The 25,525-nt window shown below is 42.6% G+C and overlaps 2 protein-coding genes across 4 annotated transcripts in view; one reads left to right on the top strand and one right to left on the bottom strand.

Moving 5' to 3' along the window:
- Positions 1-8,753: 8,753 nt before the first annotated feature.
- Positions 8,754-11,878, bottom strand: YOD1 (YOD1 deubiquitinase). The gene is made up of 2 exons (XM_056867438.1): positions 11,662-11,878; positions 8,754-9,891 (listed from the first exon to the last, which is right to left on the bottom strand). Exons 1-2 carry the CDS (start codon positions 11,867-11,869, stop codon positions 9,185-9,187), a joined length of 915 nt encoding a protein of 304 aa, XP_056723416.1. The 5' UTR covers positions 11,870-11,878; the 3' UTR covers positions 8,754-9,184.
- Positions 11,879-15,191: 3,313 nt separating this feature from the next.
- Positions 15,192-25,525, top strand: part of PFKFB2 (6-phosphofructo-2-kinase/fructose-2,6-biphosphatase 2) — a 31,499-nt gene continuing 21,165 nt past the window's right edge. For 2 of the 3 annotated variants that reach the window (XM_056867435.1, XM_056867436.1), the window contains exons 1-5: positions 15,192-15,311; positions 18,158-18,283; positions 19,586-19,682; positions 22,199-22,265; positions 25,157-25,231. In XM_056867435.1, the coding sequence (XP_056723413.1) occupies positions 15,212-15,311; positions 18,158-18,283; positions 19,586-19,682; positions 22,199-22,265; positions 25,157-25,231 (465 nt within the window). In that variant the 5' untranslated portion in view covers positions 15,192-15,211. The remainder of the gene's footprint in view (positions 15,312-18,157; positions 18,284-19,585; positions 19,683-22,198; positions 22,266-25,156; positions 25,232-25,525) is intronic. The other variant, XM_056867437.1, reaches the window with a different exon arrangement.

Raw genomic sequence — 25,525 nt, forward strand, 5'->3', positions numbered from 1 at the left:
TAATTTTAATTACATTTTTGTTTTAGGCTGTGTTTTTATTTTTAGTGTTAGGGACCCCAAGGGCTCTGTTGAGCCATGCAGTGACACAGCATTTTAAAAATAAGTGTTTCCCCAAGACCTTTTTCAAGAAAGATAGGAATTTAATTGCTTCTTTTCTGTTTCTCAAAACTTGCATGCTTCAATACTGTGAGTGCTGAGACGCCCTCTAATGTCAGCTACAAAAAATAGCCAGCATTCTAAGGAAGATTGCTAAACAGAAGAATGCACCCACAGACTCAAATGCAAAAGTTAGTAACTAATTTTGATTGAATACAGAAGCAAAAACTTAATTGATTTATTGGTATGGTGCTATGCCTGAAACGTGATTAGGATTCAAGTAAAGTAAGCATAGCAACTTCTAACAACATAAAAGAGGTTTAAAATATTTTGTTGCTACAAACATCTCAGCATGGCTCCAAACTGTATGTTTTCAAACTTCAGCTGTTAACCACTTGATGTTTGAAAGTTAGCAAAGAGTGCCTGCCTACTATAGTTTTTATCAGGCAACAACGAATGTAAACAGTTTGAAGGTATATTTGGCATCCCAAATATATCTGGAAATTTTTCAGGAAATTGAATGAATGGTCCCCAAAATTCCGGAAACATTCAGGATTTACTGGAAAGATCAGGAGCCAGCGTTTGCAGGCTCCCAGGGACTTTTTTTTCCTTATTTTTTTCTTCCCCTTGTTTTTGCGTCTTGGGGGAATTGTTGTGTTCCCTTAGTGGTTTTACAGTGCTGCTCACTGTTAAGTGCTTGGATTTGTCCTTTTGTGAATTTGCATTAGTTCTATTGATCTTGCTCTGCCACGGTGGCACTAGGTTTTGCCGGGCATTGTATACATTACCATTTGTTTTGTTGGGCTTGCAAAATCCCCTCTTGCCTGGATTTGTTCAGCTGTTTATGATTCTCTGGGTGCACATTAGACCTGTTGATCTTGCATGGCTACAAAGGCACTGGGTTCTGTTGGGCATTCTGTACATTGCCATTGGTTCTGCTGGGCTTGCACTGCCACAGTGGCACTAGGATTCTGCTGGGCATTCTATACATTGTCATTGGTTCTGCTGGTCTTGCAAATGTACCCCCTCCTGGGAGATTCCACTGCAGAGATTCTCTGGTTTGATTTTGGTTCTGTTTAGCTTGGCACGACTTGGGGTTCTGCTGGGCTTGTGTTGCTTCTTCCATGGGAGGCATGATTTGACCAGTGATTGCTGCAACCCCCCCCCCCCGCCCAGCAGCCCAAAGTTTCCCCACAGGGAATTCAGGGCTGAAAAATTCAGCCTCCTGAAGTATTGGAATTCAGGAATACCGAGATTTTTTGGGTCCAATGTACCCAAATTTGGAAAATATTGATTTGTTTGCACATACACCCCATTACAAATGCATTTAAATTGTTATTATATTATCTGGGGGCCCTGGTTGTGTTTCTGGCCTTGCTTTGGCTCTGTTCTCTACAGTGTGCCACTTGTTTTATTCTTTGGAACCAATTATCAGAATCAATAAATCGCTGAAGCGTTTTAATGGTTTTAATTATTATATACAGTTCTATTATGATGTATTGTCATGTTTGATGTTAGCCACCCTGAACCCAGCTTCAGCTGGGGCAGAAAAAAATAAATAAGTATATGAACATGGATTGGATCCTGACACATATTAGCTTATCTCCCTTATCCCCCACAATGGTGATATTGCAGATGAGAGAAATACAGGTGTTGAGTATTCCCACCCATCTCACTAAGTTAACAGCATACTCAGAAGAGTTACATTAAGAAAGTAACAAGAAGCAAACTAGAAATTCCACTTCCCAGTGTTTTTAAAAAACACCATGGGAGATAAATCAGTAGCACACAAGAGCCCCAACAGACTGTGATATTGCAGAGGCCTCTCAGGTTCCTTCTAATTTCATATATGATAGCTGCCATGCAGTCATCAGCAGTGCATGTGGTGCTAAGTACCGTGTGAGGTATAACATCCTAAGGCCTCAGAGGCAAATTATTGCATAGTGTGCAAGGGAGGATTGGTGGGAAGCCAAACAATTTTATCGGGAGAAAGAATTTGGCCTCCAGGCTGAAGAAACTGGCCACCCCAGGTGCAAAAGTTACTCCTTACACTTCCCCTTCAGGACTATGCCCTACTAAATGATAAGCTTAAGGCCCAGGGAAGGGGAGATTTCTTTCAGGATTCCTTAAGCATGATAAAGGTAACCATTCTCCTGAAAAAAAATCCTTAAGCCAAGGAGAATTGAAGAGGGTTGGGCACCAGAAACATTAATTTTCTACGCCAAAAAAATAAGTTTTTATTTTAAACTTAAATTATTATATCACAAAGTTTTTGTTTTTAGATCTTTTCACATGCAAAGCACACACAGCATCATTTTGGCCCTGTGGAAGATTGCCTTTTTATTAACTTATATTTTTTCTGTTCCAAGTCAAAATTTTAGCCAGGGTGTACCATCACTTTTCAGGGAATCAAAATTCAAGTGAGTACCAACACTGAATATGCATAGCTAACTACCTTTATTGCTGCTATAATGATCTGAAATTAAAGAGCACCTATGTTCAACATACTTTACTAGTACAAAGTAGCAAGATGTGTTGTCATTGGAAAATATTATCAGTTGTATAAAAAAAATTGGTGTAGCAGTTGATCAGAAAAAGTCACAACACGCTTTCTTGTGCCATTATGGCTTCTTGGCAAAACATCGGATTTGAAAACTGATTTACAAGCTCTTAAAATACTGTTAGTTGAGACATTCATTTCATGAGTGTGCAAAAGGCCACATACTTAAAATTGTTTATTTGAAGATAGTCCTGGTGAATGCTGCCAGAATCACAAGTCTTAAGAGTTTGTGTTCTACTTTTAACCTTACTCCAGTAACATTACAGATTTTCATTCCCTTATCAGTCTTCATTCTAGTACGTTCTCAAAGTCTAGTGAAATGGGTCACAGTGAGTGCTAACACTAAGTTTTATATACAGCAGATGGGAGTGACATCACTCAAAACTGGATCTGTAAAAACTGGAGTGAAAAATAGCTATTAATTCCTACACTGATTTGGGGTGGGGGTGGACTTTCCTTCTATTAAAAAACAACGGATGCATACCAGAACCAAATTGTTTGACTTATACAGTAAAGTGTGTGAAGAGCAATTGTGTTCTGATATTTTTTTAAAGTATTTGTTTTAATTTTTCCACCAAAAATTGAACACGTTCCAAACCACCAACCCGCCTTATCCACAGTAAGATACTCAATTGCAAAGATGTTCACTTTCAGAGAAAAATTACTTTATGTAAGACATGAAAACCACATACATTGACATATCTGTACCTGTTTTTTCTTGGGTCACTTTCAAAACAGGCTTTTTACTGCTGTTTGGCTGCCAAAGTACAGCCGGGTGTTGTTGCTGTTTTGTACCTTTCAAACACGTTTACCTTCTGTGTGTTTTTCTCTCTCCTTGTTTTCCAAACCACTTTTGATCCAATGTTTTTCTTTGATATTTGTTGGGTGACTGCCCAAATTGTCCCCTTGTATGGCATCATCTCTACAAACAGGAGCTTTCTTTGCAGACCTTCCAGCAACAAATTAATGTCAAGGTTACACTGGAACCTCTGCAGTTAATTCCTTTCGGGCTCACTCCTTTTTCCTTCCTTCCTCTTCAACGCTGTCTGAAATCTCTGACCCCACCTCACTTTAGAGAAAGCAGAGGCAGCAGCAGGGGAAAAAATCAGGGTATTGTAGCAGAGTTGATGATAGATACAAAGCATATGGTGTTAGCTACCTTTAGATGATATTGCAAAGAACTTTACTATGAGAAAAAGATGCAAAGGACAAAGTGTGGCTCTTCAAAGATTTTAAAATTATTCCCGATGCAGTTGACAGGGTGACATAGGCCCAGCTTGAGTTTTTTTAATCTTTTGGAAACTATGTTTGATGGGCCATTTAGTCATGACAGTTAAATGTGCACTTATAATTCCTATTTGAATGGAGATGGAGGGAAGGCATGCATGTTCCCTACAAGAAACGGCTTAAACATTTACGACTAATCTGAAGTACACCGCTGTTATTGAGTCAGGGTTGGGGGGGTAGTGTATCATCACAGATAATTTCAATGCTTTCAGCAAAATCAACCCGATGTACTGGACAGATGAAAGTGTTTTGTCTGAAAGGCTTAATCCTGTCATTAAAATATGTAATGTACAAAATACTGATATTCCACTTCTTATAATTAGCCCATTTCTTTGTCAAGTATTGTCCAATGAAAAACCAATAGCAAAAAAGCAACAGAACACAGAGATATTTCAAAAATTAAACATTTTACAGAATACACGCTCACAAAATAAATATGTCAACCTATAGCACCTTTGTTGAAATAGCATACAAACAGCTAGGTAGCACATCACTTTTGAGAGGTGGGTTTTACCTGTTTCTCAAGCAGGCAAATTTTGATGAAGTAGTCCCAGCCAACCAGTAAAAAAAATAGAGGAAGAGCTGAATTGATCCAAATAAAATTAAGCCTTTCTACATCATCTTACTTGTCAATATTGAACACACACAAGATTTCGGGAAGCTGCCTTAAAGAAATCAGACCCTTGGTATATCAAGGTCAGTATTATCTACTCAGACCGAGCATCTTGCCAGGATCCCAGGCAGAGAGGTCTTTCACATCACTTCCTACAGGAGATGCCAGGGTTTGAACAGGCAACTTTCTCCATACCAAACTGCTGCTCTACTATTGAGCCACAACCACTCCAATCAGCATCACAGGTTTGAACACATGAAGCTGCCTTATACTGAATCAGACCATCAATGTCAGTAATGTCTACTCAGACTGACAGCAGCTCTCCAGGGCCTCAGGTAGTGGCCTTTCACATCACCTACTACCAGATCCTTCAACTGGAGAAGCCAGGGATTGAACCTGCGAACTTCTGCATGCCAAGCAGATGTTCTGACATTGAGCCACAGCATATGCATTTTCAGCATATTCATTTTGAGGTATTACTAATTTTAGCGGAATTTATTTTCAAGTATGTGGTCTTAGATCAACTATTCAATGTATTCACCTTTAGTAGATAGTGTGAGTGGAAACACCACTGCCCATTAAGGCTTGCGGTGGATGCTTTGGAACAATCACCACTGGAAGGACTGGATGACAGGTAAACTGCAAGCCTGCCTGAGGTTGGGACTCATGTCAGGGATGGAAGGGCTTGTCCTGTCCAACAACCTCCACCCTTCGCCACAACCTCTACACTTTCATCCTGGCAACCAGACAAGTATTGGGAGAGCATTCTGGCTGCAGAGAAGGGAGAGTAAAACCACCACCATCATGACAGACACCCAGGAAAAGAGCAAGTTGGCCAGAGTGAGGTGATAGGGGTTTTTTCCACACCTAGCTTCCTCTGCTCTGCACCCCTTGCCAATCTCACACTCTCACCTGAGCTGTCGTGACTCATGCTGAGAAGAGCAGGAAGGCAGAGAGGGAAGCCTCCCCCCTTATATACAAAGGCTGGCTAAGGTTCAACAGTGATAGAGACAACCCTACATTCACTCTGGTAAAAAGGCCATAGTTATATTAATGTGTGTGTTTGGTGAGGAGGTGCATAGGGCGTACAGTAGTTGTAACTCTTCTGATTGATGGGAACTGTGAATGTGGCTCTCCACAAGCTACAGAATGAGTACCGTTGTAATAGGCCTATTAAAAGCTAACAAAAACCACAAATAGAATACTTTGAAAAAACAGGTTTAACACTTGAGTTGGCTTGAATTTAAAGAGAAAACTGGCTGGCAATATTACTTCGTCTGTTTTATTTGCTTTACTCTCAACTTGTGTTTATTTAAGTCACAATCAAGCAAAGTAACGATACTTTAAATTCTCCCCACCACCACCAAGCAGAAAAATATGCAACTAGGCAGCATCCGAAATGCCTTTCGAAAATACAGCCCAGCTGGTTTACTGGCTTAAGGCTGTGGGCAAAGTACCTTAGGTCTAGCCTAAAAGGAGCTTCACCTAAGAGTGCACTAAGAAAAAAAATGTATGTACACTTTATACTACTGAAATATATCTTACATCATTTAAAATGCACATTATGGTAATTCATCTACTATACTTCTCCCATGGTGTCACCAACATCCCCATTACAGTTAGTATGAAAGAAAACATGCTCTCCTCACATAACCTGGATGCTACCACACACTATATAATCACATAATACCCCTTTCACCATGCCTCTGGCCTGCCATGTTCATTTCTTGCAGTATCTCAAACAAAACATTCTAGAGGATTTCAGGTAGCTTCCCCACCCTTTAATTTTTTTAAGTGATATGAGTAAGGATGCATCACTGGTGCACCCCTGTGGAACTTCTTAGTAAGCAAGCACTTATAAAAAAGGCAGACAATTTAGCAGCACATTCTCCCTCCCCTTTAAATAGTAACTTCCTGATCTATGCAATCTCACCATTTGCTCTAGTTTTAAGTGACCTAACACTATTTTACAGATGCCTGCCCACAGAATTGAAACTCAAGCAAGCACCAACAGTTTTCCGCTATGTAGCACCAGGTACATTTGTAAACATGTACAAGTCAATGGAAAAAATGCCAGGTGGAGAACTAAAAAGGCATTTCAGATAGAACATGTGTATCTGTACACAGGCAACACCCAAAATCACAGGGTGGTTAAACAGCAACAGGAGTGGCTCAAAAGCACTCCTGTCACGTGTCACATGTGAACTTACTCCTGGTTCCATTGAAGGCTATATGGAATTTGTTAGTTATGGCTAGCTTGCTCCATTGCTTGCAGTGGGACAACAAACTAGAACCAAAACAAAGACAACATACCACATGTAGGGGCACAACAGCTATTGTCCTCGTTAATGGAGAAGTTAGTGTATTCATTTATATATAAATAGCTTCGAAATTATCCCAAGGAATGACTTAAAAGTGATTTTGTACAGTAGCATGCACCAACATAGCTACATCAACAATGAGAGTGCAATACACCCCTAAAACTATACTGCAGGTCAGCTGTAAGCTCAGTCCAACATTGTATTACCGCATATTAGATACTCTGGATTGTGCAGGTATCATAAATAAAAGTAAATCAAACCACCACCCAGCTGATATAATGGAACTACTCTATCTAATGCTTGAGCAGATTATTATAGCTTCTACTATGCTACGAACAACATATCATGCTGTTCTGTCAGCTCAATATGGTGGATCTCACCGGCAACTTCGTGGAGTAACGGAACCTATTTTGTACACCCTATCTTTTACAAAACTGCATGGCTTTGGGACTTCGCAGTAATTAACTTCACATGAGGAAAGTGATTTAATCTAATTTACTGTACTTTGGAACACTTAGCTGTTAAAAGTCTCAGAAAAAAAATTCAGAAAATTGCTTTAGTCATGTATTAATAAATTGTTAGAAAGTATTCCAGTGTCTTTCTTCCACTTTGGCAAAGCAAGTATTTTGAAAATACTTGGCAACAGTACCCAGATACTGAAAAAAAATCTTAGTTCAACTGCTGGGCCTACTCCAATCATTTGGGGACTGTGGTTACAGAGACAATGGTGACTAGAAAATTTTCTTATGTTAGTACCATGTTCACCTTTTTAAAGGTGTTAGTTCTAGTTATTTAGTGCATATGAAGACATTTTAAAACTCAGTATGGCAACACTACCATTTTGCAAACCTTTCCAGGGTTCTCTCTTCTCAACCCACCTTGCCTTTCTTGAAGAAGGCATAAGTTAACTCGTCTCCAAGATTCAATGCAGCTTTTCTGCAATAAAAATCTCTAAGCTATACTAATTAATACTGAGATTATTTTGTTAAGGAAGCAAACTATTTCATCCTTCATTAGAAGTCTTGCTAAGGCAGTATTCACGTGATTAAAGGCTATAATCTGTAACAATAGATACCAAAAAAGCTTAAACTGTTAAAAATTTAGAAAATATCTATATAATAACCAGTGATATCACCCAGTTAGAAGCCTCATAAGCTAAAAAGCTATGCCAGTCAACTGTGTGATGAAAGCAGAGTGTATAACTACCAGTTGACATGTTACTAACAGTGTTCTGAAATATAAAGCAAGCAAAAGTGATGTTAGCGAAGCATATAAAATCAGACCAATGCTCTACCACCACCCAGTCCTCCAAAAGCAGGTGCAGTTTTGAGAATCTTTTTGGAAGTGCACTAATTCCAAGACCAATAAGCTAGTAGTAGCCAGGGTCTGGTATGCCCACTCTTACTCAGAAGACAGAGTAGAGGAGCGTCAACTGGAACTCTTCCCTCTTTTCAGCACAACCGGCAAGCAAAATTATCCCCAGCACTATACACATCGAGTTCCATATGTAGCTTATCAAACAAATATTTCAATTTATGTTGCTGGAATCTGTTGCTATTTCAGTAACTTTTTAAGAACATGTCACTAATGCTCATAAACTCCACTGCAGAAAGTGCCAATGTTTTAAACAGCCATGAAATTGTATTCACGTTTCACTCCCTAAGAATGCTCAAAAATGAAGCCTTCAAGTTAAGGCCTTTTATCAACATGACCATTATTTTCTACAGCGTACTCTTATTCAGTGACTTAAAGTAGACACATTTCAGGATTACATTCAGAGGCAGTAACCATGAGGCTAATCTGCTTTTAGGTATACAACCATGCATAACTCTTTGCATGAACAAAGCAGAGGCAAATGATCTTGCCAGATATGAACGGGGACCACTGTATCTATTCAGTAGATCAAGACCTCAGTAGATGAGCTGAGACCTTTATTCCATCAGTGATTCTAAAATTCTATACACAAGTCTAGCCACAATAGTGTATGTGTGTGTATTAACCAAGATATGTCACAAGAGAATTCTTGCACCAGCAGTTATCAAGAACTGATGCAGCATTTGATGAGCAGCTGTGTTGTTCTCTTAGTCATACAAAAGAACACTCGAATCAGTTGGAACGATGTGACACCATTCTATACGCACTTGTAAACTCACACTAATCACAGCAAACCTGTGAGCATCATTCATAATTAAGTTAATAGGGCCTTCAAGCTTTAAATGAATTCTTGATTAAATACAGCTTATGTAAAACCTGGATGCTTGTTCTTGTTCAGTGAGGTAGTAGGTAAAACCAACCTCACACAAAAATTCACACCTCTCCAAAGTTGGTATGTCCTGTCTCCTTGGCATGTTCTCTGGCTTCCACTTGCCCTGTTAATCCTTTCTGACATACCATACATCTCAGTGTAAACCGGTTTACATCGGTGAACTGCCTTTTTCTTCTGGCTTCATCTGCTAACTCCAAGGCCTGTGCAAGGACAATATCATCCGATGCAGTAAAAATTGTCTGGGGAGGAATGTCTGAGTTGGGTATTTTGCGCTCAAGTGGATCATAGTGAATACCATCATAAATTAGAAGGACCCGTTTAGCATAGCCAGCATCTTCCCCAAAGCGATCAATTCTTACTGTCTGAGTGTCCACTACACAAATTTCACATTGATAGAACTTAGACAAAATAGAAACCTCAATTGCACCTCCCCATGTATCGTCTCTTCTGATCCAATCACAGTATTCTTGGTTAGTCTTTCCTAGTATTGCCTCACTATAGGATTCTGGATCACTTGCTACAATCTGGGCTATAAGATTTCTCATCTCTGGGGCACATGCTGGGTCATAAACACCACCTTCTACCACATAATAAATGCTGGTGAAGAGGCATGAGTTATCTGCGGGAACAACTCTCCGGCCAAGCACAGGAAGTGTGTCCCTGACTGAATTAGGAGCAGTCCGTTTTGTAACTATGGAAGACTCAGTCCTGAGGTTGCTTGCATCTTCTTCAACTATCAGAGTATCACCTGTAAAGAAAAATACAAAAAAAGTTGAGAAATGGTTCAGTGCAGTAATTACACAGAACTCTAGTTGAAATCTCAGACAAGGTTATCCCCCCCCCCAATAATGCAAGTCATACACTGCAAAATTTATAAGCATTACAAAATAATTATGAAACACCCTGAGCACTATGATTAAAAATGCAAATGGATACATAGATGAGACTGAGAGTTGACTGATCAGTATAAGAAAATGATGGGTAAGAACAAGCGATAAAACGTGCACAGTTCTAGAAATAACCACATTTTAATCGATACATCTGGTTTTTCTCTTCTGAAGCCATAAGCAAATATATCTGTGAACTTTAAAATCCATCATGGGCATTTATTCAATCCATTCTATGCTAGCACAATCATCTTGATTTAGACAAAAAAAATATAGATAAAACTCAGAGTATTTCATTCTAATAACATCATTCACTAAGATCATCTAAGAATCTTAGAAACCACTCAAAAACTGAACGGATATGTTTCCCTCTCCTCCCCACCACCACTCTGGAACTGTACAATTTAATTAAGGGTGGTAACAAAAACCTTGCCAAGCCTCAATTTAGCCAATTACAGAGCTTCAAAATATTTGAGTCACTGCTTTAAGGCTTCCTGTCCTAAATCAGAACAAATGTTAACATTTATATTTCTACCTTAAGAAAAGCTTGCAAAAATCATCCAGTTACAGTACACATCACTTTTATGGGTTAGGAGGGCTACTTCTCCTACAGCGTTTAGAAGAAAAGGCTATTACCTTCTACATTTGTGCTTGATACATAACTTTACTTTACTTAATTTACAGCCCGCATTACTTTAGGAGAATCAAGGCACCAACACACTGATAAAACATAAGACATCCAGTAAACAATGCAATAGGTCGCGGTTCAGAAGATGATGCGAACAACAAACTAAGGCAAGATTAAACTGCCAGAAGGCCAGTTATTTTCTACTGATGTGTTCGGCCATGATGATCCCCTCTATCATAAGAAGTTTTAATGGCTACTTAAAATAGTTATGATTCCAGGAGAGTTCTTAAGAGAAATGTATGACATAAGATTTAAAAACAAACAGTGATCCATTGCTCCACACAGGAGTCAAGTCCAAGTGCTAACAGGGTGACTCTTCCAAGCCTATACAATGCATTTAAACGGGTAGAACTGCGCTCAGGATGGCACTATCAGTCCCCACAACAGAAGAACATGTTTCAGGCACTGCCCTTTTTTCCCATTTAGAGCAACCATCGACTTTAGTCTTAAGTGTCAACTCAGGCTTTCAGCTTCGTTTGATGTTTCACTCAACAGGGTTGCCAGCTCTGGGTTAGGAAAATCCAGGAGATTTGAGGGTGGGACCTGGAGAAGGTGGGATCTGTGAAGGGAAGGGACCTCAACCAAGTATGCCATAAAGTCCACGCTCCTAAACAGACACTGGAGATCCCTTGCAATTCCTGGCGACCTCCAGGCATCCCCTGGGGTTGCCAACCCTAACCCGAGAGCACCAAGTAAACGCCTGCAAGGGAGCTGCTCCAAATGCTGTTTCTAGATCATTCCCGACCCCGTCTCCCTTTCAGACTGTCGCGTGCAAGAGACACGTATACCGTGAGGGGATAATCCCCAACTGGAGATGCACAGCAACAGTGCCGCGACGGGGCCACACGCCCGGACTCAGCCCTCCTCTCTCCCCTCAGGGGTAAGCGGAGGAAACCACCCCCGACACGAGGCCTCGTGGGTCCAGACCAGGCCCGCCTCGTACCCGAGTGAATGCCGAGCTCTCCGAGGCCCCGCTCCGCGTCGCTGAGGTCGAGGCCCCGCGGGGGGAAGCCGAGCAGCAGCCGCTGGGCCTGGACGGGCACGCCGGTGAGGGCGGCGAGCGCGGCCTGGAGCTCGCGCAGGCAGGAATGCGCGGTGAGCCCGGGCAGCGGGTACGAGCCGCTCCTGGCCTTGCAGCGCAGCCGCAGCATCCTGCCGCCCTCCCGCCGACCGACCGACTGACGGACGGACTTCTCCCGGCGGCGGGGGCGGCCGGGCTTCACGCCCCCACAGCAAAATGGCGGCGGCGACAGGCAACCCAGCAACCCTCGCGTCCCCGCCTCTCCGGCTTCCTATTGGTCGCCTCGTGCGGGGGCAGCCAATCGGCTTAGCGGGAGGGTCCCAAACATCCGCTTCGTCAGCACAAGGCTGAGAATTCCATTGTAACTGCTCGGGTGACTCTTTTGACGCCATTTTTCTCTCCCGGGCGTCGCAAGGATGACGGTGGCTCGGAGGAAAACCCCGGAGAAATTCGGGACTCGGGCGTAGCTGTGATTGCACAACAAGCACCTCCTGACCCTCAAAAAAAAAAAAAAAAAAGGCCCCAAGTTCATGCTCCAGCGCAGAACTTATTTCGTTTGAAAAACTGAAACTCCATCATTAACAAAGCTGTCCCCCCAATATAAATGCGGGACGTAGTTATGCAGACAGTGGCTGAGAATAATTTACGCCTAAGGATCGTTATTCCCACATGGGTGGGGGTGGGGGAAGGGACACAGCCAGCCTGAATTACCATTTCTTTGGCTCAGATAGGGGTAAGAACTGTCGTAATTCAAAACAGTCGAGAAGGCAACACTTACAGTAGTAGAAAAGGGCCAGAGTCCAGGAGCACCTGAAAGACGAACAAAAATATTTTCTGGCAGGGTAGGAGCTTTCGTGAGCCACAGCTCGCTTCTTCATCTGAAGAAGCGAGCTGTGGCTCACGAAAGCTCACACCCTACCAGAAAATATTCTTGTTCCGTCTTTCAGGTGCTCCTGGACTCTGGCCCTTTTCTACTACTGCAGACAGACTAACGCACGGCTACCCACTGTGAACACTTAGTGTAATCGTAGATATTGTTACATCCGTGTAAACCCACTGAGTTCAGTGGATTTACAGAAGAGTAAAGAAGGTCATTCGGTTTAGTGTCTCTCCGCAAATATGCCCCGCATTTTCTCTTTAAACTCAACGCAGCCAACAAATCACAGCGTCGCAGAACTCCTTCCAAAGCAATAGGTCGAGCAGTAACTACTAATCTTGTCAAGCGCGGACTCATCTCTTTGCGCATTTCTAAAAGAATAGTTGCTGGCAAAGCGACCACAGTATTCCGCCATTTTTTTATAATTTATATCGTTTAATTAGGAATTCGTATGATGGATTTTGGGGGAATGTGAGGACAAAGAGTTTGGGAGGGGGGATTATTATGAATTTCCAGCAGAAGGGAGCCCCCGGTCTGTATACATTGCTGTAGACCTTTAAGGCACGACGGTGGAGGGCGTCGACGTGCTAGGAGCCCCATTAGTCATAGACTGAAATTAAAGCTCAATTACGCATAACTACGCAACTCGAAGCACATTTACCGTGTATGTTTTGCAATACAAAATAATCACTGCCCTGAATAGGAAGCCCAGGCAACACAGACAGTTGACATCATGCAAGAATAAAATTAACAAACTGATTAAGCCCGTTTAATTATATCGCTTTATAAACGCTGTTCTTTGTTTTGAGTCAGGCGTAAACTCTCACTGATGGGGCTATAGGGCTGGCTGGAGCCGGCACAGCCCCCTATTGAAAAAGCATTCGCGTAGACAGATCTAGGCCACTTATGCATGGGAGGCTTGGCCTTGGATTTGCCCCTCTCTGGATGCACAGTTTCCCCATCCGAATTCTCCAAACTCTGCATGGGGGCTTATTGTTGAGTTTGGAGAATTCGGATGGGGAAAATGTGCATCTAAAAAGAGGCAAATCCAAGGCAAAAACACAAAACAAAAACGCGCATAAATGGCCCTAGTTTAACTCGCCTATTCAAACCCACATCCCCAGCAAAGCGAAAGAGAAAACCCAATTGCAAACAAACGCATAGCGTCCCGTTCACTTACATTCAAACGCGTCGCGTCGCTATCCATCACACGACTTACATCGAAAGCCCCAAGCCGAGCCAGGCGTGTCGCTGCCCCCGCCGCCCCCGCCGCCCCCGCCGCCTTGCGCGGGAAACGAACAGTTGAGTTGGCGCGCTGTGACGTCTCTCTCGGCCCGCCCACCCTTCTCTGCCGTCACTGCTTTGTCATTGGAGCTGCCGGTGGGCGGGGCGTGTGACAGCAGCCCTGCCTGTCGAACGAATAATCAGCGCCGGGGGAGTTGCGACCCGCGCGCGCTTCGGCCCCGCGTTTGTGTTTCTGCTGCTTTTCCAACCCAAACTCTGTTTCCAGGACTCCCGGTATTTCCGCGCGGGAGATGCTACCGCCTTCCCAGGAAGAGGCTCGCATGCATAACGTGTGGGACGAGCATGCGTGCCTCCGTGCGTGATCTCCACCCCCACCCACCCCCCGTGGATGCCAGGGTCCTCTCCCCCGCCGATTGCGTCCTTGGGAAAGTCACTAGCAAAAGGACGTCGCCCAAGCCCCTCCCTAGCCAAAGGATGCGCCTGCTTCTCAACACCGCTTCCGATACCTGCAGTTCCTCCTTTCTGCGGCTCTGCGCGTCACTTCAGTTCCCATCGCGGCCCCGTTTGCCCTTTGCACCGCCTTTGCAGATCGGCGTCTGGTGAGAACTGCCCTGCTCTTCCCTCTCGGCGCCGGGAGGTGTGACCTGCATACCTGCTCCCGGGCCGGGCTGCGCCGCAGTGCCGTCGCTCCCCGGGGCTGGGGGGGCTCTGTGGCGGGCGGGCTTGCCGTCTGGGAGCTGCTGGATCGGCTCCGGTCCAAAGGGAGGCGTTCTGCTGCTGCCCCCGTTGCGAGCTGCCTGGACGTTGGAGGTGGGTGTGTTCAAGGACGGAGAAGGCTCGTTTTGGGGGGGCTTGGGGGGGGAGATTTGGAGCCCTCCAGATGCTGGACCGAAAGATGGGCTCCTAACGAAAACGTCTTCTCCCTCCGTTCAGATCACTGGTAGTAGGTGAGCCCTTGGGAGCTGGCCGCAGGAACGCCTTGCAGCCTGGAAGCTCCTTAGCAATTAAGATGGTGTGTAAATAGTAGAGAAGAATAGCGTTGATTAATGAAGAGTCTCTAGGGTCTCTACTAGCCATTGCTTCTTATAAGGTGGAGATTACCCCCTTGTATTTCCTGGCTTTTGTTTGTCTTTTTCAAATAATATTTTCTCATGACCTTGACTAGCAACTTCTAGTGTGGCTTCCGTTCCTCGCCCCCACTTCCTTCAGTCCCTGCTGAAAGGAACGCTACAGATTACTGCGTGTGTTATTTCTTTCTGTCTTCGCATTTCAGAATGCTCCTTGTTCCACCTTTTTCTAGAAGGAGCCTGGCGATCCCAAACGGAGGAAGTGTGCCTGTGCCTTGCAGCAATGTCAGAGGATGCAGGTCCAGTCCCAGAGCAGGTAAACGGTAACGGTTGCAATCAGGAAAACACATCCTCAAGTCTACGAGCCTCGGAGAAAAAGTGCTGTGAGTATTTTGCAGTGATTTCATGAGCAAATGTTTCATGGTGAGCAAGATTTCTCCCTGGCACATATATAAATGCAGAGGCCAGACAGTCTAGTGTAGCTGTAGCTCACACTCTGAAACACAGGGATGGTTTGATCCCAGCATACAGCTATCGAGTCTTTGAGCTACGATAAAGGATATTGCTCAGGGAACATCAGTACTTTGTAAACTAAACTGGTAGAGTTTCTGCTGTGCATGAAATCTACACAAAACACATGCTCGTACCCCATGTGCAGGACCTTTACCGCCATGTGGGAAAGACTGGCTTGAACCTGTAATCATTTCCCACTGCCTATAACCGTAAGTCCCTGCAATGCTCATCTACCAGCTTGGTTTGCAGCATTGTTCTTTCAGAGCAGTCTACGTGGATTTGTTTTTGCAGGCTCAGCATGTATTTTTATCAGACCATCCTTTAGATTCCACTTTGCAAGTTCCACTGGCATAATTTTGTTCAGTGGAGCATAATTTGAGAATAAAGGACAAACTAGACATTATATAAAATGCACACATTGGCTTTCTCAAAAATGATAAGCGGAGGTACTGAATGAATTGGAGAAACCAGTAGGTGCGTGCAAGGGTTGTTACTCCTGTGATTCTGTTCTGGCTAACAAAAATGAGAAGCATGCAAACTGGATGGGGGATACGCTTCTGGGTAGAAGAATATGTGAACAAAATCTTGGGGTATGGGGTGGAATGTAAGCTTAATATGAGCAGTCATTGTGATGCAGCGGCAAAAAATGGCTAATGCAGTCTTGGAGTGTATCAATAGAGGAATAATATCCAAATTGCAGGATGTCATAGTCTCACTGTACACCACATTGGTCAGGCCACACCTGGAGTACTATGCACAGTTCTGGAGGCCTCACTTCAGAAAGGATATAGTCAGATTGGGATGGGTGCAGAAGAGAGTGATGGGGATGATAAGGGACCTGGAGACCAAGCCCTACGAGGAAAGGTGGGAATGTTCAGCCTGAAGAAGAGGAGGTTGAGGGGGGGGACATGATTGCTCTCTTTAAGTATTTGAAGGGCTGTCATTTAGTGGAGGGCAGGGAGCTCTTCCTGTTGGCAGCAGAGCATAGGAAAGGTACAGGCTGGATATTAGGAAATATTCTTTTACAGTAAGAGCAGTTCAGCAGTGGAATTGGCTGCCCCCTCACTGGCAGTCTTCAAGCAGTAGCTGGATGAACACTTGTCAGGGATGCTTTAAGCTGATCCTGCATTGAGCAGGGGGTTGGACTAGATTGTCTGTATGGCCCCTTCCAACTCTGTGATTCTATGAATCTATCCTTTTCCCCTAGCCAATTTCCATCTTCAGTCCATTGTAGATTGGCAGTTTAATCCTAGCTCCATTGCAGTTTTCTTATTGATTGCAACAGAATCCGAATATTTTAGAAAATTATCTCCAGGTTCCATGGCACACATGCTACAGTTGATGTTTGACACCAAGGACAGCCATCTGTCAAAAATCACATTATTATTTTATTTAGGAAAAATCATATATCTAATTCCTACTATGGCCACATGGATCAAAAAATCTGCCCAATGGGGCCACTTAGGGATGAGATTTCTGCAAATCTCGGAGAATCCAAAGTGTTGTTGTTTTTTAAGTTAAACTTTTTTAAAAGAGCAACAAAAAAAGTTCCCCCCAGATGGAGAAGCAATGTTTGTGCAAATGCAGACATAGCAAATTTTTAAAAGGCCAAATTGTTATGAGAATCCCACAAAAAACAGTGCTTGAGAAACAGACCATCAGCAAATCCATAGAATGCTATAGGTGGAGGAAACTTGGAGATGTTTTATGAGGTTGTGTAGTAACCCCAAAATGTCAGCCAAGATTTCACAACATAGTCCATTGAGAACTCACTTGCCGTTTTGGATTGTCCAAGAAACTGGGAAGGAAATGGCAGAGGGGAGAGGACACGGGTACAAGCGATATGGAAGAAGACTTGGGAGGAAAACTGGCAGCTGGGAGAGGAAGGGGGAGGGAAGCAAGCACTGAAGAAAACAGGGAAGCAGGAAAGCAGACGCAGCATGTGCAGGGAGACTAGCGGGGTGGGGAGATGGGATTTCCCCTTTCCTTATAATCTTCTATATCTGGATGAACAATATTAAATCCTGCATCATCTTCCATTTCTCATATATGATTAGGGTTGCCAACCTCCAGGTAGTAGCTGGAGATCTGCTGTTATAACTAATCTCCAGCCGATAGCCATCAGTTCACCTGGAGAAAACGGACACTTTGGCAATTGGACTCTGTGGCATTGAAGTCCCTCCCTAAACCCCACCCTCCTCAGGCTCCGCCCCCAAAACCTCCCGCTGGTGATGAAGAGGGACCTAGCAACCCTATATATGATTCCCATGTATTTCATTGGAATTTGGGAATGAATGTTAGAAAATTTCTTATCTTGGACAAAATCTAAAAAGTCCAGTGTTTTTGGTCCTGTGCAGAATGTTTAGAAAGGCAGCTTGGCTTCCTTTGTGTTCTCTGGGGAGGAATCTTTGTATTCGACATTTTTATTTTATACCTTAAAAGGCACCTTGGTTAATTGGGAAATAGGTGTAACTCAGTGAAATGCTCATTTTGAGGCACTTAGTCATAGGCTATTTTTTACTTGAGTAACCTATTCCATTAACAAATACCTTCCATGGGCCACTGATTGATTATGGGAAATACACACAGTGTCCTTGTGAATAGCAAATGCCTGACGGAGGTTGTGGAAGACAAAGAGTATTTAGGCCCACATTTTTTCTTCTGCTTCTGCCTAGCTCCAGAAACTACTGATTTCATCTTTGCTTTCTCTACACAGCATGGGCTTCTTATATGACCAACTCTCCCACTTTGATTGTAATGATTGGCCTTCCTGCAAGAGGCAAGACCTACGTCTCTAAGAAATTAACTCGCTACCTCAACTGGATTGGAGTGCCTACAAAAGGTTTTGGCATGGCTTGTTAAAACCTATTGGTTGAAACAATAACAGTGATTGTGTGCATGGTTGGGGGATGGGAAAGGGTGCATATCTGTGGGTGGCGGAGGAATCTGCCATACAGAAGCTAAGATTAATCCACTGCTGATTGATTGGTTACGACTAGAAGGTATTATCCTTTGACCTTCCGCCCAGAGAGTAATTTGGAATCATCACAGCATTCCTTACTGTTATCAGCAGCCAAGGAAAAATGTTTTCAGCAATATTTAGGAAACAGAATTGCAGCTTTCTCCTTTGTGTCAAATTGAAGCAAGTCTCAGGCAACGCGACTCTCAAAGTATTTATGTTGCTAAAGTCAGTGGTTCAGCCTAATATTCAGCTTCAGTTCCTTTCAGAAATTGGAAATAATTGACCATAACGTACCTCACTTTTAAGCTTTCAAAGGTCAGAGTATATAGAGGCATTTTGTACAATGACACTGTTTGTGCTCAAATCCTTTGTAGATGAGCTGAACCCATCATTTTATTTCCCTTAGTACCCTCTCCTTAAAGAAACGTCTGGAAAAGGGTGATGGATGAATATGTATTTTTCTCTCTCAGTGTACTAAACTATACTGGTGTTTGTTTGTTTTTAAAAATTATGTCCTGCTGTATATCGTGAACGATTGTAAGTCCTACTGGCTGTAATAGAGCTGTATTGGTTGTAACTGCTGCCTTGATTTCTAGAGCATGCCACAGTGTGTGGACGCAACCCAGATAAAGTGTGTTTAAGCACCACTGAGTTCAAAGAGAGTTAAGCATGTTCTTCACTTTCACCCACTGAAACAAACAAGACCTACAATTCTTGTTTCTGGGTCATCCCCTTTGTGTGCAGTTTGGCTGTAAATACGTCTGAAGTTGAGAGAGGTAGCATATCAAGGACACATAATTATTCCTTGTCAGTGGTGAGGTCTGAACCCAGGATTCCAGTTCCAAGTGAACAAAATTGGCATGTCTACTCTATTAATAAGCAAGGATTGGCTTGAGATTGGCTGAAAAAATAGAGGAATCAGTGGCTATGCTATAAATCATATAAAGAAAATACTGGCGAAAGTTATTTCATAGCCCCCAAGGTTGCTGCATGTTGTAATGAAATGAGATTTCAGTGTATGAGAATAGCCAAAATTTAACTCATGAAATTATTAACATATAAATTGATTTTAGTCATCCAAATGAAACAAGGCAGGTGTGAAAAATCTCCTCTTTGCTCTTTTTTGGGTAAAGTTTGCTAATGGGGTGTTGCCAAATTAATTTTCTTATTTGCCTTTTGAAGTGTTTAATTTAGGAGTTTATCGTCGTGAAGCAGTTAGATCGTACCAGTCCTATGACTTCTTCAGACATGATAATGAAGAAGCCATGAGGATTCGAAAGTAAGTTGATGTCTGCATTCCACAAAACACTGGCACTGCTAAATAATCTGGTACCTGGGTTCCTAGTTTTCACAATGCACTACAATCAACACAAAACAAGATGCCGCTTAATATCTGTGCCTTTGAAATTAGAAAATCAAGGGACATCTTAGATTTGTATTATGAAAAATTGTGGCAGTCTAAGAGATAAACAAGTGAAATGAGAACTAGAAAGCATCAGAAATGACCCAGAAAATGCAAATAGAGACAGTAGTAAACTTCATATAAGGAAAGCCAAGAAAGAGGATGAGGCAGATTACCAAGAGGCTGTGGTTGCTAGGGAGTTAAGAAAATGCTAGGGAGTGGGGGTCTGGTGAATGAGAGTGACAGTTGGAAAAGGGCCCCTTAGATAGTTGGTAGAGGCAAGAAAGAGAGCCCTTTGAAGAAACTGTGGATGGACTAAACATTAATCAGACACAGCACTACAACTTGAATGATGGACTGTACAACTCCACTTCAGGGGTTGAGCAGCTAATAGTGAGTGCAAGGCAAGGAAGGAGATGAGATACTGAGTCAGAGGGAGGCCATTTGGAGAAGGGTGACCAGGAGTGTAAGCAGCTAATGAAATAAAATCAAACAGAACAATTTAGAACTATCAGGACCACCAATGTGAAACGAGGGCACATTTACAGTGTAATCCTAAGGAGAGTTACTTCAGTCTAAATCCATTCATTTCAGTGGGCTCAGACTGGAGTGACTCTGCATAGGATTCCACTGTAACAGTGGTCTGCTCCATTTTGTGTATTTGCATGTGATTTCAAGAGGAACCTATTATTTCAGCGGTATATAGTTTTCCAGTGAATACATTGTTACAAATACTGTCGCGCCTCCCTGGCGCCGCCGTCGCCTTTGGGGTCTCTGCCCTGGAGGAGGGTCTGACCGGAGGAGCCTCCTCGGCCTCAGACCAGTCCAAGGGGGAATCAGAGCTTGTCTCCCCCTCGGAGGCAGCCAGGTTGCTCTGGGTCAGCTCAGCCCTTGCCACCTATTGCTGCTGCTCCTCCCTGGCCCAGGCTCCTCTCTGGCCTTATATCCCCTCCAGGCCAGAGAGGCCCCGCCCCTTCCTCCCCAAGGCCCGCCCCGGAATGCCCAAATAAGGGCCGCAGCAGGGCCACGTGGCTGGCCTTGTTGCGGGGAGCCGGCGCACCCTCTCCGGCCCCGCCCGCGCCCTCCCGCGGCTCAGCTGTTGAGCGGGGCGGGGTGTAGGCACGTGGGTCGGCCCTGCCGCGGCTGGCGCTGCGGCTGGGTGCCTCGGGCCGTCCTCTCCGGTGGGTCCCGGAGAGGAAGCCAGGGCGGAGATTCCACCAACAAGCCTGCCGTCGGCAGGCCGGGTCGCTTCACCTTCGGGTCTCCTTTCCCCGGTGAGTGGAGACTCTTCTCCCGGGGGGGAGGGGGGAGACCTCGGACGGCCCGGGAGCCTCTGGGAGGGGCTCGCCCCGGGACAAATACTGAATTGTTAGATTAATTAGGATTTGTTTATCCAGTCATCATCATTTATTTGAGTTTAAGGATACAAACATTGATTTTTGTTGTATGTGCACCAGGCTTCTAAGATCCCACAGCCCACACTGACAGGATCTGAATATCCACATTCAAGGACTTTTAAAAATAAGACAAACTTTAAAGTACTTCTGCATGGAGAACCAGTAATAAAATAATTTGACAAATATTGTCTTCAAGGGCAATGTGTACACATCGTCCTAATATAAATAACTGTTTCCTCACAGTTATAGTTCAAGTCTAAGGACCAAGACATGTTACTTTATTATTATTCCCTTAGGTCAATTGATTGGTCAAAGAGTGTCAATTTATCTCTTATTATTCCATGAAACCAAAATGTCACTATGTAAGTGGCAGGTTACCTTTTAAATTTCATGATGGTTTCTATTGTTACCCGTAAAAAAATAATATTTTCTTAATAGGTTTTTTTCCCTTAAATTGTGTAACTGCAGGATAACCCTGATGTTCTAGGATAAAAGCTAAAAAAATGTTCTATGGAATCATTTCAACATATAGAAACCTTACCAAACAAGTTAGAATTATTTTTTAAAAATAGTATTTTCTCGTTTCACAGTAGCCTTTAACTCATTTGTTTTTGTAATTAGCATGTGTCAAATCATTGAAGTATTCATTGAAGTATTCTTTTCTTGTAATAATAGGGTTGCCAATCTTCAGGTGGTGGCTGGAGATCTCCTGCTATTACAACTGATCTCCAGGTGACAGAGATCAGTTCAGCTGGAGAAAATGGCTATTTTGGATGGTGGACTCTATGGCATTACACCCCATTAAAGTCCCTCCCCAAACCCTGCCCTCCTCAGGCTCCACCCCTCCAAATCTCCAGGCATTTCCTAACCCACAGCTGGCAACCCTATATAATAAAGAGAAAGAGTTAGATAGATCCCACTGATTTACTGGTTTAGATGGTTGGCTTCTCATTATTTTTCCAACTTCTTTAATTCTACAAATTTTTCTTCTTGCAGACAATGTGCCTTGGTGGCCCTTGAAGATGTGAAAGCTTATCTTACGGAGGACTGTGGCCAGATAGCTGTAAGTGCACTCTTTCATTCGACTTTAAGGCAAAAATCCAGAATGCAATAAATGTGAATATGAGTGAAAACCTGTAGGAGTTTTTTTCCCCCCACAAGTTTTTTCCCCACACACAATTTTGTGTAGGGAAGATGGGAAACTTAAAATGGGGAAAAATGGCTTCATGAAATGTTTTCTCATAACAATCTATAAAATGTTGTTGTTGTATCATTCTAATAGCTTTCAACATGACTGCTTTCTAATATTCACTAGTACAAATTTCTAACTGTGCAATTCTAAACAGAGGTACCGGTATGCCATTCTAATCCCACTGAACTCCATGGATTTAGAAGTGAGACTCTTTTTACAATTACATTATTAATGTAGGTCTCTTCTCAGAATTGAAATATTTGTAATGGCCCATTCTCTCTTACCAAGATCTTAGTAGGAACTGCTTCTCTTTTACTTATTCCAATGATGTTGAAGCCATGGGGAAATATTTTGTTGTGTTATGTTTTGTTTTGGGGGGTTTTGCAGGAAAAAAGCCTGACATTTTGAGGGAAAACAAGGAACCATTAAACCTTATTTTACTACTTTAACAAGCATAAAAAGCATTATTTATAACTTAGCATGTACAGTTGTTCTATTTTACATATTAATGAAAATATAAATCTTGTACAGTGACATCCTAAGCAAAGATACACCCTTCTAAACCCATTAACTTTAGCAAAATCAGAAGGGTGTATTTCTGCAAGCAAAACTGTACATATATAGAGTTATGAAGCATTGTCCCGATGCTACCTTAGCACATTTATCAATTTTTGCCATTTGAGAGGTAGAAGAGTAAAGTGAAATCAGAAAATAAAAAAACCTTTGATTCAAAAGGTATATTTAAAGGTATCTTCCCACCCCACATTTCATTTATAAACTGAATCACACTGTTAAAAAGACTGAATCCATAACCAAAAGATATGCAGCTTGTGATAAACCACATCTCCAACAAAGGTTCTGTGATTGGTTCTTGTAGGTTATCCGGGCTGTGTAACCGTGGTCTTGGAATTTTCTTTCCTGACGTTTCGCCAGCAACTGTGGCAGGCATCTTCAGAGTAGTAAGTTACACAGCCCGGATAACCTACAAGAACCAATGAACTCTGACCGTGAAAGCCTTCAACAAAGGTTCTGTGAATTTGTATGTGTGACAGCTAACTTATGAGAAATAAGATACCATTGAAATATACTTTTTAAAATCTCTTTTAAGTTCACTGAAATAATTTGATTATATTTTTGTATTTAAATAGCTTGCAAAACAATGCTAACACAATGCAGTCGTTATCTTCTAAACCCATTGCTCTATGAGTGTAACTCTGTTTAGGATTGCACTGATATTTTAGTTATGTTTGTTCACCTGTGATTAAGACCTTTAAGTTTCTGTTCAACACATCACATTTTTTTCTGAATATGCAGATGAATGAAATATTTCTTTTTCTGCATATTTATTTTAAAATATAAGTTGAAATACAAAGCAACCAGGTCTGGCCAAATTGTTTCAAAGCTGGCTTGCTGATAAGTATGTTCTAAGTTGTTCCAAGTTCTACTTAAATCATTATTAAATCATTAGTTCTCGTAGGTTATCCGGGCTGTGTAACCGTGGTCTTGGTATTTTCTTTCCTGACGTTTCGCCAGCAGCTGTGGCCGGCATCTTCAGAGGAGTTAATTTGTTTAAACAGTGTTACTCCTCTGAAGATGCCGGCCACAGCTGCTGGCGAAACGTCAGGAAAGAAAATACCAAGACCACGGTTACACAGCCCGGATTACCTACGAGAACCAATGAACTCTGACCATGAAAGCCTTCGACATTATTAAATCAATGACATATATTAGTAAAATGACTGACAGCCCATTCCTGAAGAGAGATCCGCGGTGGCTGGGAGTGGTGCAGTCATGCCATCTCCTCAGAGGATTCCTGGGCACTGAAAGGAAAGAAAAAGGCTTTTACTAAAATAAAAACCAAAAATGCCCCCTTTGAGCAAAGCGAAGCTATACCACCAAAAAGGTGGTGTAGCAACGCCACAGCTCAAGGAGGCATTTCCGGGGCAAAAAGGGGTTTGGAAGCTGATTAACGCCAGCTCCATCCCTTGGAATGCCCTGGGAACACACACACACACCCCCACACCAGCATGGGCTTTCCCTTCTGGGAATTCCCTGCCAACGTGGCTGCACTGGCAGCAGGAGACGGCACAGCTCCGTGGCTCCCAGACATCGGTGTGTTTGCCCCCTCATTGGCATAGGTGCCACTTTATTCTGTGATAATAGAATACACTAGCACAGGGACATGCTGTCTCAAAGAGCTTTGCCCCTCCCCCTTCAGGAATGCAGCCTGAGTCTTTGGGATGTAGTTGTATTCCTTCCACTGATTCTTTTACTCATGGAAAGGATGTGTTAAATCCTGCAGGTAGCTCTGGAAATTATAGCTGTTGCTACTTAGCATTAACTGTTTCTATTGTTTTGTTTCATTCTTTACTCAACCATATATAGTGGTGATATAAGTTACACAGTGTGAGATATGCAAGAAAAGTACAATGCGACAGTTTAATAGCTCTATGCTTAATCAAAAATAATTATACATATTTGTTTAATTGTTTAAATATTTGTTTAATTGTTTAAACAAATTAACACCAATTTGTTTAAATTGGTTCCATAATTATCACTCTCCAGTATAAACAAAAATGTTGTATTTATTTACTTCATTTATAGTCCACCTTTCTCTCCAAGACTCAAGGCCCAAACAATGAAAAACAATGCAGTAGCATCAGTGCAATACAGAGGGATATGAAAAGCCTATAGGTAGCTCTGGAAATTGCAGTGTGTACTGCTTAGTACTATACATTTATGTTTTCTTCTTTTTTATTTAGGTCTTTGATGCAACCAACACAACCCGAGAGAGGCGAGATATGATATTAACTTTTGCAAAAGAAAATTCCTTTAAGGTGACTACTTCCTTTCAAATGTGGATTCATCCTTGTGGCATGAAACTTAGTTGCCCAGTTACCTAAACAGGCCAGTCTTTATCCACCTAAACTGGGGGAGAATTATAAAGCAAATTAACTCTCAAACAGAAAATAAAATGCAGAGTAGTGCATCCTTTATCTAAGTTTTATTAAAAAGGATATCAGGTAAGGAACAAGAATGGTTAAAGCAGTCTCTCTGGCATCCATTTTCAGGCTCTCTGCCTGTCACATTCTAGTCCATCCTTATTGTAAGCAAAAGTCAGTGAATATCCT

This window comes from Euleptes europaea, chromosome 2 (genome assembly GCF_029931775.1).
Source record: "Euleptes europaea isolate rEulEur1 chromosome 2, rEulEur1.hap1, whole genome shotgun sequence".
Taxonomy (NCBI): Eukaryota; Metazoa; Chordata; class Lepidosauria; order Squamata; family Sphaerodactylidae; genus Euleptes; species Euleptes europaea.